General features: G+C 45.2%; 1 protein-coding gene and 1 pseudogene across 1 annotated transcript; both read left to right on the top strand.

Annotated features, from left to right (window-relative positions):
- Positions 1–9,717: 9,717 nt before the first annotated feature.
- Positions 9,718–13,666, top strand: hebp2 (heme binding protein 2). Its single transcript, XM_056584401.1, has 5 exons — positions 9,718–9,844; positions 9,991–10,066; positions 10,218–10,353; positions 11,592–11,772; positions 12,207–13,666. Exons 2-5 carry the CDS (start codon positions 9,995–9,997, stop codon positions 12,388–12,390), a joined length of 573 nt encoding a protein of 190 aa, XP_056440376.1. The 5' UTR covers positions 9,718–9,844; positions 9,991–9,994; the 3' UTR covers positions 12,391–13,666.
- Positions 13,667–14,637: 971 nt separating this feature from the next.
- LOC130377677 (ras suppressor protein 1-like) overlaps positions 14,638–18,880 on the top strand; it is a 30,049-nt pseudogene continuing 25,806 nt past the window's right edge.

Here is an 18,880-nt window from a genome sequence, read left to right as displayed (position 1 = left end):
ATTTGGATACTCTCCTTCCTGCCCAGTGTGTTGGATCTCGCTCCGGAGCATCGCTCAGGGCTCTTCATGTCTACTGGAGGCCCTTAAGTAAACGTGTGGCCGTCCATCAGGTATGATTTATTTGCCCACTCCAATATCCCAAGCCAATCACACAGACCCCCGTATGAACATTATCACTGTCAAAGCAAGCCGGACACACACACACACACACAGAACCCAGGACAGGCACGTAGAACCCCATACCAGGTGTGAGTGGGAGACACACACACACCCACACACACAGTAGAACCCTAGCGATGAAAAAATCCATCTCATGTCAAACCCAAACACACACAACACTGATCCATAAAAGGCCAAACAATCATGCAGGGTAAAAACCTCATGCCAAATAACGTTCCATCATCCAACCCCAGCTCTCCTGCCAGGGCACCCAGAACAGAACAACCAATGTCTCCAGAGAAGTTAATTGTGTGCAACATTTTTCAGTGGCGTCCCACATTGGTGATAGATTATGCTTGGCGTCTCCAAAATGTGTCCCAGGTTGATTCAACGTTCTGAAGTCATTTCTTTGTAGTCCAGTGGTTTCCTGAAGGGCCTTCACAGATGCAAACAGTGCAGCTTTAATCAGCCTGAGGACAGAAGGAAGTCATCTCTTCAGAAGACCACTCAGTGGAGGGGGGTTGGCTCTTGAGGAGCAGGATCCATATGGGGATGGCCCCAAATAAGACCTTCTTGGAAATTAAACTTTTCATGAGGACTCACGATGCATGGAGGGGACTGTTGAATGTGTTCCATGGTTCTCTCTGTCAGACTGAAGTTGTGTTTCAGCTGTTGAGATGAGGAGCCCCCTCATCTCCCCCTGGCGTTTCTCCTTCTGAATCCCGTCTCCATCTTAAAGAACATTCCAGTCCATGTAACTGACGTCACGACGGTTTCTGAAACACTTGGTTTCCCCTGAGGGGGCGTGCCTACAGACCTGTAGAATTCAGACAGCTCTGTATCCCAGTATGCACCTCCGCTCACTCAGACCACACCCTCATCAGTAAAGCAACACTCGTGTGTTGAAGATGCAGAGCTCAGGAAAGTAGCTGGAAAGAAGACTTAAGACATCAGAACCCAACCAATTACTCCAGCTTACAACAATAACTTGGATCTCGTAACCATTTTAAAAAAAAATTAAAACCAACATAAACCAAACACCTAAGAAACCAATGAACCAATAAAACATCCTTACTACTCAGATCAACCTTTAGCCAACGGGTTAACTCACCAGGAAGCAAAAATACATCAATGTGCCCAAGAGTAATGAGAAATTAATGACTTACAGTTTGCAGTTCATCTTCATGGTTAAGTTGGGATACTCACAGAACTTCAGTTAAATATCCATGATAGACCTTTGAAGGAAGGAACAGTTTACTCAAGGTCCAAATTTCAAATGAGTTAAACCACTACAATCCCCTTCACACATTATCAGTGATTTATATTCAACATACACATCACATCAGTTGTGCTTTTTTAATTAAAGGGATGAGTCGGATTTGACTGATTTAGATTCATACTTCAAAACGAAAAAAATCTTTATTCAATTCACCTTACTGTGTGCGCGAGTGAGTGTGTTTGTGTGCGTGAGTGAGGAGGAAGCTTTCATCAAAGAGACCAGAGAGACTAATTCACTGGTTATAGGGGACCTTTCATACCACCAGGTGTGAGTTTGATTAGCCATTACAAGCAGGTTTGAAAATGTGCAGCATTGTGACATCACTAGTGGGCGTGTCCTCCTAGATGTGTGCTGGATAGATCAGTCTACCAGCCTACCCAGTGGATGCTTTATTGCGCATTCAAACTTTTTCATAATGCTTTATCTAAATAAACGAAATACACGGTTTATTATAGCTACCTGACTCCTATGCTGTTTATCCCCAAACATCTAAAGTTCCAGTCAAGTTATTGCAGAGTAAAATAAATGCACATTAAACTCAATCACTGAATGCATTTAACCATAATTTACAACATAATGGCATAATCACCTCAGTAGATAGCATCACAGACAACCTCTTCTGGCAACAGCATACAGCAGACTTTCAGAAAGACAGCAGCTCACCCCTTTTATACCCCATGGCCCCTCCCACTAGACAGGCCCAATCAACAGGGGGATTATAATACTGTGGCATTTTGCAAATCAACCATGAATAAACTCATCAAAAATACAGCATGCGTGTTAAAGTTCATTTCATCTTGTAGATCAGTGATTTTCACAAGTGCATTTAGGCTAGTTGCTCATTAATGTCCAATGTCAATGTCCAGTGTACTCCTTTGACACAAGGAAAATTGGTTTGGCCCAAATTGGGCCAATCAGTGCCAGCAGGTGTTTCCTGACGCCATATTTAAAGCCCTCAGCCCCACCCTGACTCTTTTAGTCTGCAGTACAGAGCCATGATGAGAGGGAGAGATTGTTTGTGAGTGTTGCTTGAATAAATAGCTTGAATATACTGTATGCTTGAAGGTTTGCTGTTCATACACTATCCATCAATGTGCGCTATTGATAGGCAGTTAAACAGACAGGGACAGTGGTCAAACTGTCACATCACCTCCCTCCTCTCCAGGAACTGCAAGTTCAGGAAGGCGGGACAGGTAATCGGCAAGCAAGTTCGTTTTTCCAGCTCTGTAAGTAATATTGAAGCAATATGGCTGTAATGCCAAGTACCATCTGGTGACACAGGAGTTCTTATCCCTCATGGAGTTGATCCAGCTCAATGCCCGGTGGTCCATTTCCAAATCAAAGTTCCGTCCAAGTAGATAATACCGAAGGCTGTCCAATGCCCACTTGATGGCAAGACATTCCAAGGGAAGGCAAGGCATATTTATTTGTATAGCACATTTCATACACGTGGCAATTCAATGTGCTTCAAACAAATGCAAAATGAAAAAATAAAATGAATAAATAAAATAAAGTACAAATTTGGAACCATACACAATTTTAGCAAAGTCAAATGTAAAATATAGATGGAATACCAACAGCAAAGAGTTGATTTAAAAGTAAAAATGGAGAAAATAGAAAAAAGATGTATAAAAACAATGTGCATTAACTTCCGAAAGCATCTAAAAAGAGTTTGGTCTTAACTCTTGTTTTAAAAATGGTGACAGTGGGGGAGTTTTTGATGGTCTCTGGAAGCTGGTTCCAGAGATGGACACCATAGTGGCTAAAAGCTGCTTCACCCTGCTTTGTTCTGACGGTCTGTTTCAGTAGTAATTGTTTATGTTGTGATCTAAGGGACCTTATTTGGGAATATTGCTTAAACATGTCATGCAAGTAGTTTGGCCCAACCCCCTTCAAAGACTTAAAAACTAGCAGAAGTGCTTTAAAATTAATTCTTTAACTAATTGGGAGCCAGTGCGGGGACCTTAAGATTGGGGTGATGTGATCTCTCCTTCTTGTTTTAGTGAGGACCCTGGCTGCACTATTCTGCATCATTTGAAGTGGTTTTATAAATTTTTTGGGAAGTCCTGTGAAAAGAACGTTACAATAATCAATCCTACTAGTGATGAATGCATCTATGATTTTTTCCAGATCCTCCTTAGACATATATCCTCTAAGTTTGTTGATATTTTTAAAGGTCCCATGACATGACATTTTTTTCATGTTTTCTAAGTTATCTAACATAAAGATGAGTTCCCCTAGCCTGCCTATGGTCCCCCAGTGGCTAAAACTTACGTTTAGTGTAAAACGAGCACTAGCTGTTCTGCTCGCCTTTGAAAAAACGGAGGCTCAAGCACGCTGATTTGGAATGTCTTTAGGTATGTTGTCACAAAGCATCTAAGCTCCTCCCCTTACTCTGCCTGGCCCGCCCAGAGACGTTGGCCCGCCAATGAGACACGACCATGCGAGCGCCACATGTGTGTGTGAATGCACACACTTTAACGCAAGTGTTTCTTGTCGGTTCTTTGACGTCTCTTGTACTTCCACAACGAGACTGTAGTGGGGGTTATCTGAGCCATGGTTGGAATAGGGAATTGGGGGAGAGGAACTTTGGCTTTGACTCGCTGAAGTACATGAACTGCGACATGCCGGCTAAAGGCTGTGTGCGCCTCACCATTGCGATACATCCAGACAGAGCGCATGGTACCGTGGCTGCAAGCCGCTCAGGGCCACACCCCCACCCTCCTCCTTGACCCGCCTCGCTCCTCATTTGCATTATAGCTACAGACACCAAAACAGCGCATTTGGGGGAAGCTCAATATGCCACTAGCTCGGAGTGGCTGTACCTCTGCACCACGGCTGAATTCCGGGAACGTCTTTTAATACTGTGTTAGTTGCCCACTAATGGAAGTATGCTGATTTTGTGACTGATTTAATGTGACTGCTAAAATTTAAGTTATCTATAAGGACACGAGGTTTTTTACCACACCTTTTGCTATTAGGCCTTTTCTTTCGAGTAAGGCAGAGTACTTTTGCCTTTCCTCCTTCTTTCCAAAAACTACCGCCCCTGCGGCGTGGACCGGGGAACCTGGAGGGGTGGGTCCGTTCCCGTCAGAGACCTGGTCCTCGGCTGACGTCGCCGCCGGGCGCCGCGTGGCCCCGTAGGCTGGTCGAGCGTACCCTCCGGCGCGGCGGGGAGGCTCTCTTCGGGGTCGGGATCCCCGTTCCGGGTTCCACAGCCGGTTGAAGATCGGGCAGTCCCTCCCTATCAGAAGAGGTACCGGCAGAGGGGGCACTATTCCTGCATTATGCTTTATTGTGCATGCAAACTTTTTCATAATGCTTTATCTACATAAACGAAATACGCGGTTTATTATAGCTTTAAATAGCTACCTGACTGCTATGCTGCTTATACCCAAATGTCTAAAGTTCCATTCAAGTAATTTGAAATGAATACAAGTGAGGCAGACCTTACACACACACACACACACACACACACACACACACACACACACACACACACACACACACACACACACACACACACACACACACACACACAGATCTGACTGGGGATAGGATAGGTTAATACACTTGAGGTGGTAAACAGGTTGTTTATTCTCTTGCCAGAAGGACTATGTCTGTCTAGACTATGCTACTTATAAATGTTTATGAATATTTTCTTTATTTATTTTTCCCAAAGATCATATTCGGGGCTAATTGAATAACATCCGAGGCTTTAGCCCCGAATAAAACAGCATAGGGACGCCACTGGCTAACACGTAACAACAGCAAATCTGGACATGGTAGTCATGAATTAAGTCATGCTAATCGACTTTAGAGAATTGATGGGGATGTTCTTTTAATTGTTATTCAAGCAATGTATGTCTCGTGACAATTGCCAATTTACCATGAACACACTTGCACACATGAACAACACCGATGATCACCGTCGATCTCCGTCATTCACTCTGCCTAACTCTGGCTGATTCACCGGGTTTGGGCGTTAGAGCGCCCTCTGGTGGAAAGACTTTTTTTTCCTTTTTTTTTAATTCATTTATCGGCCATTATAAATGCCGATACCGAATAGTTTGAAAAATGCCTAATATCGGCCGATAATATCGGCCTGCCGATATATCGGTCGGGCTCTAGTGTGAATTCATAATGAACGTGCCAAATGCCAGTCACATGGGAAGAGTATGGGAACGGCAAATTAGGACAGTAAAAAGCATCCTAAGCTCTGTTCTTTCACAGAGTAATGGCCGTTTGAACGACTTTTCTTTGAGAACATTCCTTTAAGAAGTAATGTCAATAGTAAATAGCCACCCACTTACTACTGATAGCATAAACGATCCCAACGCTCTAGATCCACTTACCCCAAACCATTTACTTACCATGAAGGCCACAGTTCCACTTCCTCCTCCAGGAATATTTGTAGCAGAAGACCTGTACGCCAAGAAAAGATGGCGCAAAGTCCAGTACCTAGCTGAACAGTTTTGGGGGAGATGGAGGAAAGAGTATTTGGCAAACATTGCACTCAGACAGCGTTGGCATTCTCCTAGGAGAAATGTAAAACCTGGAGATGTAGTAATAGTGAAAGAGGAAGGAATTCCTCGCTGTGAGTGGAGACTCGGCAGAGTAACTGAAGTATGCAAAGGCAAAGATGGCCTGGTAAGGAAGGCCTCAGTGCAAATAGGAAATAGGAGTTTAAACAAAAGGGGTCAAAGGCTTACTAATTCATCAATACTTGCACGTCCCATTCATAAATTAGTTGTACTCATAGAAAGCAAATGAGATGTTTGTCTGTAGTTCATTTAAAACCCACATACAGCTATAGTGAGAATCAAGAAGGCTATGAGTTAAAGGTCTTACACGTGTTCATAATTGATTAAGGAGCACCAGAATGGGTGTGGCTCAATTAGCCTATGAGCTACAGCTGCAGACTATTACGGCTAACAGCCAGACAGGAATATGTGCATTTTTTAAAACATGGTTTAAAACAGTGAAGATGCCATTCACATCTTCACAGGCTGGATCAGTTAAACTTCGGGCGGGGGCTAAGTCCCAACAGGGACACCCCGTCCCCAGGAATCTAACATTCTGAACCTATCCACCATCTTCCATCTGTCAGAAACGGAAACGGAAGAGGGGCCTTAGTTTCATCCCCACCACCCGTATTGCAGATAAACTCGAATTTCTCGGAGACGTCCATAAATATATCTGGTCCTTCAAACTTATCGAACATTTCCATGGCCGTCCCGGTGGGCCCAGTCTTGTCGGGGAACCTCACCGCACTCCTCCACAACAATAAACACATAGCCATTGTGGTAACCCAGCACGGTGAGCGAACCACCACCTCCCGAAACAGGACACATCTTTGCTGGGCGAAAGCCAAAAAGGTCCATGTCAAGTCTCTGAAAACACAAAAGAACGAAAAACCTGGGAGGAATCAACTGTCCTATCCCCCGTGGGTGGAATCCCGTCACCCAAGAGGACCGGTCTCTCCGTACAGGAGCCACATGGCTGGGAGAGCCCTGAATGAGTGGAGAAGCAGGCTATTTAAGCCCTGCTTCACCACCTGGTCCTCTGCATGTCCTTAATTGGCCCGGGCCGGGTTGCCACACCATATATAACCACTCACCCAACATTTTAGAAACACCCAACATTACTGGACAAAAATATACGGCACTTAGACACCTGCGTAATTACAAACACATAGTCATTAAACCCGCTGACAAAGGGTCCAAAATAGTCATCTTAGACACACAACAATACCTCTTAGAAGCACACAGACAGTTAGGGAACACATTACATTACAGACCCATACAGGATTCACTCCAATTGGCCACACAACATCAAATTCTGAATATATTTACTGACCTCCATAAACGTAAATACATCACACATAGACAGAAAATATATTTAGATGGTCCAGACACTCCACGCGAACGCCTCTTTTACCTCCTGCCAAAGATCCACAAGGCGCCTGAGTCCTGGACGGTCCCCTTCTTAGTGCCGCCGGGACGGCCCATCATCTCCCACTGTGGCAGCGAGTCCTCTGCAGCAGCTGAGTTTATAGAGTACTACCTCAACCCCATCTCCCGGAAACACCCAAGATACCTACCACTTCATCCAAACACTATATAAGACACCGCTTTCAACCAGGCCTGCCTTAACCTGCCATTGGGCCCTGGGGCTGAGAGGTTTCGTAGGCCCCCTGAGAGGGGATCTTACAAGAAGATGTGTAACTTTTTTCCGACATTTTGCCGTTGTTGACGGGGGGGGGGGTGTGTGAGACGACTGTGGCTGTGGTGTCAAGGGGCCACTGGCCCTCTTTTTTCTTGGCTGATGATAGGCCTCTGATCTTTGTAACCCCCAAATAAAAAATCACATTGTCTTGGGCCTTCGCCGATCGGGGGGCCTATCATGGGCCAGTATAAAATAAAAAAAATATATATTTTTTTTTTTACTGCAGCTCATGATAGGCCCCCCGATCGGCGTAGGCCCTGGGGCTTCAGCCCAGGCAAGCCCGTGCATTAAGGCGGCCTTGCGTGCGTGTATTAGTTTTAAAATGCATAGTTTCCTTCTCCCAAGTCAACATTAAGGGAGGAGACAGGACCCAGCAAAAAACGTAGGAAATATGATCCTGAGTGCGTTTCTGGTTGTCTGTGGAGAGCAAGTTCCCCCAGATCTCCACTAAGGCTATGGAAGTCTTAATCCCCTTCATCTCCACGTGCTTGTGTGAGTGTGGGTTTTCCGAACTGACCCTGATTAATAACAAATCCAGATCAAGGCTGCAGGTGGAGGACGACATGCGTGTATTTCTCTCTGCACTGCACCCCCGCATCGAACACCTCTGCGCGTCAATTTCACCCAATTTGAAAACTCCTGGTCTATGCGATACATCGGTAAATGCACTGGTCCACGCAATTAAATGCAATTATTAAACCTTTTAACTTAACGTTTTGATTCCATACACTCCACAGGACTCTACGGAGCCCCTCTGGTGACATCTGGGAAAAAAAAATATATCTGTTTGCCCGACTTAGTGATCTGTTTGCATGACTTGATAATCTGTGGCCACAATTTAATAAATTAAGGGAACGAGATAACTAATTTGTGGCCACCGTTTAATAATTTGTGGGAACAAGATAATTATTTTGTGGCCACAGTTTAATAATTCGTGGGAACGAGATACTTATGTTGTGTTTTATGTTTTGGTTGTCTATTGTTGCAGCAGGGGTTGGACGCATGTCGTTCTATTTTAACCTCGGAATGAATTACAATAACATTCTAAAGTCACTTGCTGTTAGGCAAGGGGTTATAATAAGTAAGAGGCACTTAATTAGGCTGCTAAAAATGCACGGGTACAGCCGAAGACAATATGATGACCTCGGTGACATGATAGAGGATGGACCTCGTTTTGACAGCTACACCAGCACCAAGTGTCGGGGCGGACCTTAGAAGCCACCGAACTCCTCTAGGCCTCCATAAAGTAGCCTCCAATGACATGTGGATCACTGCTGGTGTATGCCGCTTTAAGCCAAATTATTTTACGGGAAAAGCTGTCTATGCAACCATTGATGCAGATTCCATATGGTTTTCATTTATCATATGAATCGGTATGCCAGATATAATTATCATTTGCAAGGATGCCAAATGATAATTAATAATTTCATGCATTTGCTGTAGGCCTACATCCATCTGTATCCATGCAGGTTTCCATTTCCCTTCAGCTGTTGCATGATAAAGTCTATCTCGTCACCGAGGTCATCATATTGTCTTCGGCTGTACCCGTGCATTTTTAGCAGCCTAATTAAGTGCCTCTTACTTATCATAACTCCTTGCCTAACAGCAAGTGACTTTAGCATGACATTGTAATTCATTCCGAGGTTAAAATAGAACGATATCTCTTATATCTTGTCCATAGCCGACATGCGTCTAACCCCTGCTGCGACAATAGACAACACAGCCACACTCGAATTATTAAACTGTGGCCACAAAATAATTATCTTGTTCCTTCAAATTATTAAACTGTGGCCACAAATTAATTATCTTGTTCCCACAAATTATTAAACTGTGGCCACAAATTAATTATCTCGTTCCCGCAATTTATTAAATTGTGGCCACAGATTATCAAGTCATGCAAACAGATCACTAAGTCGGGCAAACAGATATATATTTTTTTCCCAGATGTCACCAGAGGGGCTCCGTAGAAATAAACTCGGACAGTAGTGCTGAACAGGTTCATCCAATCAGCGCCCCTGTTGACGCCGAAGGCAGTCATGTGACCGGAAGAGAGCGTAACCATGTTTCATAAACACCATCAGGGAGGAGCGCAGCTGACACCCACCGCATCAGGCGCTTCGATCTTCGCCGTTTTTATACCAGTAAAATAGATAGTGCTGGATCTATTGCATTTGAGACGTGAGTTTGCTTGAGCATTTCTTTTAGCAGTCCTTAGAATGGAATATTGGTTTCCGAAACATGTTAATTTGCCTTGTTTGACTGATGAACATAGTTTATGTAACTGCGCTTACGTAAATTAACTTTTGTTTTTCTTCGCGCAAAAGAGAGATGCTGAAAACGATAGGAAATGCACTGTTCTCCAAAATCCAAAACCCAAAGTTCATACCTGGGGAAAAGCAGGTAAATAATCGCAAATGTCACTATTCACTCACTATATCACTATTAAACTACCACTATTATAACCATGCAGTCAGGTTTAATGAAGCGTCCTGTGAAGAAGATCATGTTAAAGTGTTACCTGTATGTGGCTGCGCTTGTCATGTGATTCCAGGGAGAGGACTATGAGGTCCGCACTTACCCGGCTGCCAAATGGGTCAGCACCACCACAACTGGGATGCACTGGGACCCTGCCATTAGCACTGGCTTCCGCAGGCTGTTCAAATACATCCAGGGCGCCAATATGAACAGTGAGTTTGGACTTCTGGCCTGAATATTGCTGAACGACGAGGGAAAAAAAGACAAGAGGGTTTCACTTTTTACATGAAATTGTAAACCTCTTTGAGTCAATGGTCATACCTCTGTACTTTTACCCTGGCTGCTACCCCTGTCATTGTCGTGGATAATACCCACGGTCTAATACTGTAACAAATTAGAAGAGGACGAGAAGGACTAGGGTTGAATGATCAAGGCGATATTGTCACTAAAGATAGTAACAACATCACCTGAGTTGGTTTGCAAAAGAACTGGCCTATTCGGCCCGTTTTTTTTCGGCCCCCCTTTGCTTCCCACATACATACATTCATACCTGCAAGCATTAAATACAAATAGTTACATATTAAACATTAGTTATATGAAGTATACATATTATGCATTAGTTATATGAAGTCAGGTCTTTGATTAAAATCCATTCATCGCCTTGTTTATTAACCTGATATTAAATCACCATAACTTACCAGGGTTAGGGTTAACTAACCCTAACCCTAACCCTACCATGTGTTTAAGAGATGAGCCATGGGAAAGCAATATTAATTTAAACAGTAAAATATGCATTTGTATTGGTTAACAATGCCACTTGATTTGTCTGTGGCATACACAGTCATAATCCTAAAGTTGGTAGTGTCTGATTTGAACCGGGGTAAGGATTAGTTACCTTAACTCTAATTTAAGGCTGCAGAATGTTTTTACTGTCAGCAACCGTTTGTTAGACATATCTTTAGGTTGCATCTACTCCCAGAAACTTGCACCCTATATCATTGTTCGTATTCGTCTTCTTACCTGTTTCCTGCATTTCATGTGTCAGAGTCCAATGAGTCTATCACATGTCAGCAGCCTCTAGTTGGCAGTCCATCAATGGTTTCTCAAACAGGATATTTTATTATTCAGGACTTAATTGCAGGTGCACCTGGGCAAGCCCCTATAGGCCTGTTCATGTATTGCACTTTAATGCAATCACAGAAACATACAGGAAGTGAGGTTAACAAGTGTGTTCCAGAGGTGACCGTAGAGACGCCTGTTTCACACCTGTTTCATGCCTGTTTCATGACTGTTTGTTGCTCCAGAGGTGACCGTAGAGACGCCTGTTTCATGACTGTTTGTTGCTCCAGAGGTGACCGTAGAGACGGCTGTTTCATGACTGTTTGTTGCTCCAGAGGTGGCCGTGGAGACGCCTGTTTCACGCCTGTTTCATGACTGTTTGTGGCTCCAGAGGTGGCCGTGGACATGACGGCCCCGGTGTCCTGCCTGGTGCATCCCGGCGCGGGCCCGGCCTGCGAGAGCTCCTTCACCGTGTCCTTCTACATCCCAGAGGAGCTGCAGGACGCCCCCCCCGAGCCCAGCGACCAGACCGTCTTCCTGGAGAGCAGGAAGGAGTTCACGGCCTACGTCAGGTGGGAGGGAGGGAGGGAGGGCCTACGTCAGGTGGGAGGCAGGGAGGGATGGAGCGAAGGCCTACGTCAAGTGGGTGAGAGGTAGGGAGAGCGGGCCTACGTCAGGTGGGAGGGAGGGAGGGAGGGCGGGCCTATGTCAGGTGGGTGGGTGGGGGGGAGGGAGGGAGGAGGGCCTACGTCAGGTGGTGGGAGGGAGGGAGGGCCTACGTCAGGTGGTGGGTGGGAGAGCTTACGTTGTACAGGACGTGGAGGATGTGCAACGTACAATAAGTGCATACATTAAGAACAAACAAGTAAGGGGGAAGCTATGCAGTCTAGGTGATATATTTCATTTCATTCATAAAACACATCAATATGTGGGCTGTTAGTGTGTATAATAATACCGTGGTGAGTCCTCTGGCCACTCATCTCCTATCTCCCTGTGCGTCACGTAGAACCTACGGCGGGTTCTCCAACGAGCAGGTGAAGCGGGAGAACCTGCTGAAGCTGGTGGAGAGCCTGACCAGGGACGGCGTGTCCTTCCAGGAGCAGCCCTACTACACGGCGGGCTACGACAGCCCCTTCAAACTCACCAACCGCCGCAACGAGGTGTGGATCCTGAAGAAGGCCGAGGGCTGAGGCGGCGGGAAAAAACTACAAAGATGGCCGACGAAAACAGGGTCCAATGCTTTTTTTATGTTGCTTTTTTTTACATTTACTGGATTATTGTTCTTTTTGATTGCTTAAATAATTGCACTGATGTTGATTTATAATGTCAGGCCACTTCAACGCTAATTTGATTACCTCAACAAAAGGGACGAAACGGCAAGGGTAAATCTCAACGTGTGCATCTGTACAGCATTTAAATTCAGAGATATTAGCCTTTGTTGTCCACCAGGTGGCGTCATTACACATTCTATTTTGGATCGCATCGTAGAACGTCTGATGACCTTGGATACCTCATAGTGGAGTGGCGGTTATGAGGGGAAATTTTGGTAAGGGGAGGTTGAAATCCACGAATAGAAACAAGGGAAGATTAATGGGATTTCCTGTAGTATGCACTGACTAGGCTGCACCAAAATATTTAAGGAAAAACACATGATCAAACGAGGCGATAAGGGAAGAACTTTGATTATCTTTTGAACCAAATGAAAAAGTGTGATCGCTCAAAGTTACGGGTAATTATTGTTGGGAATGGACATTTATCTTTGGACTATAGATTTTTTTAGTTTATAGCCTACATTTATTGTTACCTAGGTTTAGCATTCAAGGCCATGTTGTTTACAATCAGCTTGCTAGCACTGCAGCCTGGATCACATGGTCATGCAATCTCTCTCCCCGGTCGTTCAGGAGAAATATGAAAAAACATCTCTTGGAAGGGTTATCTAAGATTATGAGACATCTTAAAAGAAACTTAAACCCGCTCCACTTAGTGGGGTGGGCCAAAATAGCTGCTTTCAGCTTAAACCTTAGATAACAAATGAGTCATTCAACACGTACAATTGGTGTAATGGCGTGATGTTGCTTAATTCTCGAACAGGCCTACCACTTACTATATTTAAGTGTTTTAGGGACATTCATCTTTTGAATCGCAGTGGGTACACCAATAAGCTATAGCTGACAATTTACACATTTGCAATGCTAAACCATACTGAATCCTGTTAGGGTCTACTACCCTTAAACATGCACCACTGTGCCTTTCTGAAATGTAATGAAATCATACCTGCTTTATTTTTCTATAATTGATACATTGATGAATGTCATTTATGTGATATAATCTAAGAGGGAACAGCTGCACTTAACTTAGCGCTGCCTCATAAAGTGTGATGAAGTGGTGGTAATAAATGTAACTCATTATGACCTGGTGTACTATTCTGGGGATTCATTGTCTTCTGTTCATTATAGCAATTTTACTAAATCATTTATTTGTGCTGCCATTATTAATGTGAACAGTGAACAGGCCATAAAATGAGTACTATTTATTAATACTATAATCAGGTAAATCGAAATGGCCGTCGCAATTATGAAAGCATAGGAGCATTTAAATGTTAGTAATTTCATAGGAAGTAATGCTATTTTGGTAATTCTTTTTTTTGTAATTAATCCAGATTTTTTCATTATGTGATTGCTTGCAAGTTTGCGATAGCCTAGCTTAATTAACGGTACGTGGAATCAGGTTCTTACAATACTTAAACTCTAGAATCCTCTCAATATGGCGTAGTATGGCCGACAGAAAACCCCTCGAGGCATTGTTAGGTACGAGCCCTATTTATCGCTCCCTCTGCTCATCCCTGTCGTCTGACTTTCCCTTCATCCTTTGTTGCCCGTCTGACGCACGCTGACTCAGCCTCTATGTTTGCGGAAGGCTCACTCCTGATATCATGTTCAGCTACTCAGCAGAAACGGAGGGATGACATCCCTCTGATGTCCACAGCATGGAAAGTATGCAAAGCTCGTGTGGTTCGAACTCTTTACGGCGTCCGAACGCGTACAGCGTACATACACCGCGTGCGCACACACACAAACACGCAAACAATAACAATGAATAAAGTCTGTGTTCATCCGTATATATATTAAGGGTCACATTCAACCATCTGCTAGTGAGCCTGTAACTCAATTTACCTTGCCCAATTACTTATTTGCTTAAGCCAATAAGCAATGAGAGACGTTTTATTAAATCAATTCAGTAAATTCGATTATTTGGATAAATTCGTTTTCAGGTAAAGCATCAATCTTAAATGTTCTATACAACACATGTGCATGACTCACTCTACTTAGGAAAACCTAACCTCAACCCAATCTCCTTTTTAGTGCATTTACTCAGCAATGTCAGATAAATTGGGATGTCACGAAGGGAACCTGTATTGATTAGTGTTGGAGCACCAGATGGTCGCAGTGGACAGCAAACGGGCCAACAGCCCCGACCTTGAGATGAGGACACCCCCAGAGAGCCTGTATGGTATGTTCCAGAGGGGCGCCTTCGGGAACGCTGCGAACGCTGGAAACCTGCAAGACTGAATTACTTCAGGATGGACACATTGAGAGGTGAACACTGCATCTCTGCAAGGCCCTAAAGGAAGACACCTTGGCTAAACATGTCACCTCCATGGCATGTCATGATGAGTCAGCTGTGAGTGTGTGAGTGTGTGTGTGTGTGTGTGTGTGTGTGTGTGTGTGTGTGTGTGTGTGTTGTGTGGTGTGTGTGTGTGTGTGTGTGTGTGTGTGTGGTGTGTGTGTGTGTGTGTCAGTGACAGACACAGGTATGGCAGCTCCCAGACTAGGTATAGACTATTTAGGTCCGTGATTTATGCCGGTGTCCAGAAGTTGCGAGACACATAAATTATGACCCCTTCGCTCTGGGGGGGAGGGAGGAAGGGACAGGGGGAGGGAGGGAGGAAGGGACAGGGGGAGGAAGGGACATGGGGAGAGAGGGAGGAAGGGACATGGGGAGAGAGGGAGGGAGGGAGGGAGGGACATGGGAGAGAGGGAGGAGGGAGGAAGGACATGGGGAGAGAGGGAGGAAGGGACAGGGGGAGGAAGGGACAGGGGGAGGAAGGGACATGGGGAGAGAGGTAGGAAGGGACATGGGGAGAGAGGGAGGGAGGGACATGGGGAGAGAGGGAGGGAGGGAGAAAGGGACATGGAGAGGGAGGGAGGGACATGGGGAGAGAGGGAGGGAGGGACATGGGGAGAGAGGGAGGGAGGGAGGAAGGGACATGGGGAGAGAGGGAGGGAGGGACATGGGGAGAGAGGGAGGGAGGAAGCGAAAGGGGAAGGGCGAGAGGAAGGGAGGGAGGGAGGGAGGGAGGGAGGAGGAAGGAAGCGACAGCCTTTGGAGTTTTCCCGAAGACGGATGAGAGCAGGTACCATGGCGACGGCGCTAATGGGGCGACGACTTGGGGTGGCCGGGGCAGATGGCCGTGAATCACGTCCGCCCTGGGGGGAGGAGGAGGGGGGAGAGGAGGAGGAGGAGGGGAGGTGATGGGGAGGAGGAGGAGGAGGGAGAGGAGGGGGGAGAGGAGGGGGAGGGAGAGGGGGAGGAGGAGGAGGGGGAGGAGGGAGAGGGAGGAGGAGGAGGAGGAGGAGGAGGAGGAGGAGGAGAGCCGGGGGCTACATCCCGCCCGAGCAGCAGGTGAGCACGACGGGCCGTGACGCGGCGGATGGAGGGCTGCTGGTGCCGTGGGTGGTGTCGTCGTCGTCGTGGCGATCGTGACGCGGCGGATGGAGGGCTGCTGGTGCCGTGGGTGGTGTCGTCGTTGTCGTGGCGATCGGGACGCGGCGGATGGAGGGCTGCTGGTGCCGTGGGTGGTGTCGTCGTTGTCATGGCGATCGGGACGCGGCGGATGGAGGGCTGTTGTCACACGCGTACACACACACGCACGCACACGCACACTGCAGGAGTGGGATTATTTGGACCTGACATCATAGCCATCTGAATGTAATTGAGAAGAAATATATATATATATTTACTAATTGAGAAGAAATATATGTATACATACTTTAGCACGGGGCTGGTACATCAGAGTGCATCATTGTTCTGGTTGGCGTGCGCCATATGAAGAGCACTCAGCGCTTTGACTGTAAAACCCTTAAGCAGCCCAGTAAGTTACGGCTGGTAGGCTAAGGAAAATGTTGTTTGGCAACATTTGGACTAAGAAACCCTGTAGCACTTTCAAACACAATATATCTTCCCATAATGACAAATAATTTCATGATTAATTACAAAGAAATTACCATAGAAAACACTACCACCAATACAATAATGATCATTCCAACGCTTCCAGGATAATTGTGATGTACAAGCCCTAGTTTGGAGTTGTTGGGTTGTGTGTTGCAGGTTTGGTACAGTGTCTGTTTAGTGTCTGTTAATCCATAACTCAATACCTGTCCCTCCCTCTTATCTGATTGAGCTCCCCTTACCCTCATCCTCTCTGCCTGCTGCTCAACTCAAGGCTGGCTCTTACTGCCTTACAGTTCTGAGATACAATATAATAATAATAATAAATAAGCTTCACCAAAACCTAAACTATGTTCTTTTAAGTCTTTTAAAACACCTCTATAGGTTCAATTCAATTGTATTTGTGTAGCCCTTAATCACCATTACAGTCTCAAAGGGCTTAACAGGCCAAATATTTATGACACCCCCCTTTACCCAAGCCCCCACAAGGGCAAGAAAAACCTCCATTGATTCAGCAAGGAAGAAATCTTGAGAAGAAACGCATAATAGGGGAACCCTTCTTCCTGGGATGGTCAGGAGTGCAATGGGTGCCATAATTGACACACAGATAAATACGTGCACATCATATTTAATTGGTGATGTGGTGCTGGCCGGTTAACCACGAGGAGAGTCCAGGCATCCGTTCCAGTCACCGCAACACGCTAGAACAAACAGAATAGTGAATTAGAATGGAGTACATCGTGGAGATGTATACTGCTATTAATTTAGTAACTGTGTTAACTGTATAAACCGCATCTGTATCGTTTTCACACTCCTATGTTCCAAACGCAAGATTGTAGAGATGCGTTTTGAGCTTTCCTTTGAATAGCTCCACAGAGTCAGCTTCCCTGATCACCGGTGGCAGCCTATTCCTTAGGAAGGGGGCTCGATAGGCAAACGCTCTCTGTCCAGCCGATTTATTTTTAACCTTCTGCATTGAAAGAAGGCCAGCTCCCGAAGACCGGAGGGGCTGAGAAGGACTATAAGGAATGATCAGGTCCTTCAGGTAGGATAGAGATAGTCCATGCAAGGCTTTATAGGTTAGCAGTAGCACCTTCAAATCCGATCTGGAAGTTATTGGTAGCCAGTGCAGAGAGGCGAGAATAGGTGTGATGTGATCAAACTTTCTTGTTTTAGTCAGCAGTCTAGCTGCAGCATTATGTACAAGCTGTGGACTTCTCGTGGTAGAGTTTGGTAGTCCCGAGAACAATGAATTACAGTAATACAGTCTTGATTATATAAATGCATGAATCAGTGTCTCTGCATCTGCTGCAGATGACATTGGTCTGATTGTTGTTCTCAGATGAAAAAATGCAATTCTATTTATACTTCTAACACGTTGGTCAAAACACAGTTGAGGGTTGAACAGGGCACCAAGATGTCTGACATATGCATTCTTTGGGATGGCGAAGCCATCCAACCAGAGAGGGACATTCTCAAATTCTCTCTGGTCCCGTTTTGTGCCGATAATTATCAGCTCTGTCTTCCCAGTGTTAAGCTGCAGGAAGTTCTGTGACACCCAACTCTTCAACGCAGCCAGACAGCACTTAACCTTCTGGATTTGGGCCGAGTCCCTTGGTTCTACAGGAATAAAGAGTTGGGTGTCATCCGCGTGGCAGTGGAAACTAATTCCGAAACTGCGGATAACTTCGCCCAAGGGAAGCATGTAGATTGCAAAAAGTAACGAACCAAGGACAGACCCTTGTGGTACACCAAAGCGTAGTTTGCAGTGCTTCGATTCTGAACCCTCACGGAGCACAAATTGTGTTCTATCTTTGGGGTACGATTCAAGCCAGCGAAGCGCCGTACCCCCGAAACCAACATAGTGCTCAAGACGGTGAAGAAGAATGCTGTGGTCGATTGTGTCGAACACAGCACTGAGGTACAGCAGCACAAGTCTCGAGCTTGCATTTGTATCCAAAGCAAGAAGGATATAATTTACAACTTTTGTTTCAGTTGAGTGGAAATTCCTGAACCCCGACTGGTAAGGTTCGAAAAGATTGTTCCTCGTCAGATAGTCAGAGATTTGCTTTGCTACAGGTCTATGGGTTTGTATTTACCAGACCTTATAAATCCATGATTCCTGGCAGATTGACGATAAATACCACACTGGATTTGTCCCAGAGATCCCAGAAATTTCTGGAAGGATGAGAAACTGAAGAGCGACTCAGAGGAGTGTGTGCGTACGTAATGATATACCGAAGAGGAGTAGGAAATAATCTGTTTTATTTAATTTGACCTCCCGTCTATGCAATATCAAATCTTATATTTTTAGACTCTAGTAAATTTTTTCAAACATGTGACACGTGGACATCTCTGGCTGAATAAAACAATCTTTAAAACAGTTTAAAAAATCATAACAGCAACAACCAACGGACAATGATAAATGAACACTTGAGAGTGCAAAAAACC

Source organism: Gadus chalcogrammus, chromosome 23, assembly GCF_026213295.1.
Source record: "Gadus chalcogrammus isolate NIFS_2021 chromosome 23, NIFS_Gcha_1.0, whole genome shotgun sequence".
Classification (NCBI taxonomy): Eukaryota; Metazoa; Chordata; class Actinopteri; order Gadiformes; family Gadidae; genus Gadus; species Gadus chalcogrammus.
This window is presented reverse-complemented; position numbering and strand designations above follow the sequence as displayed.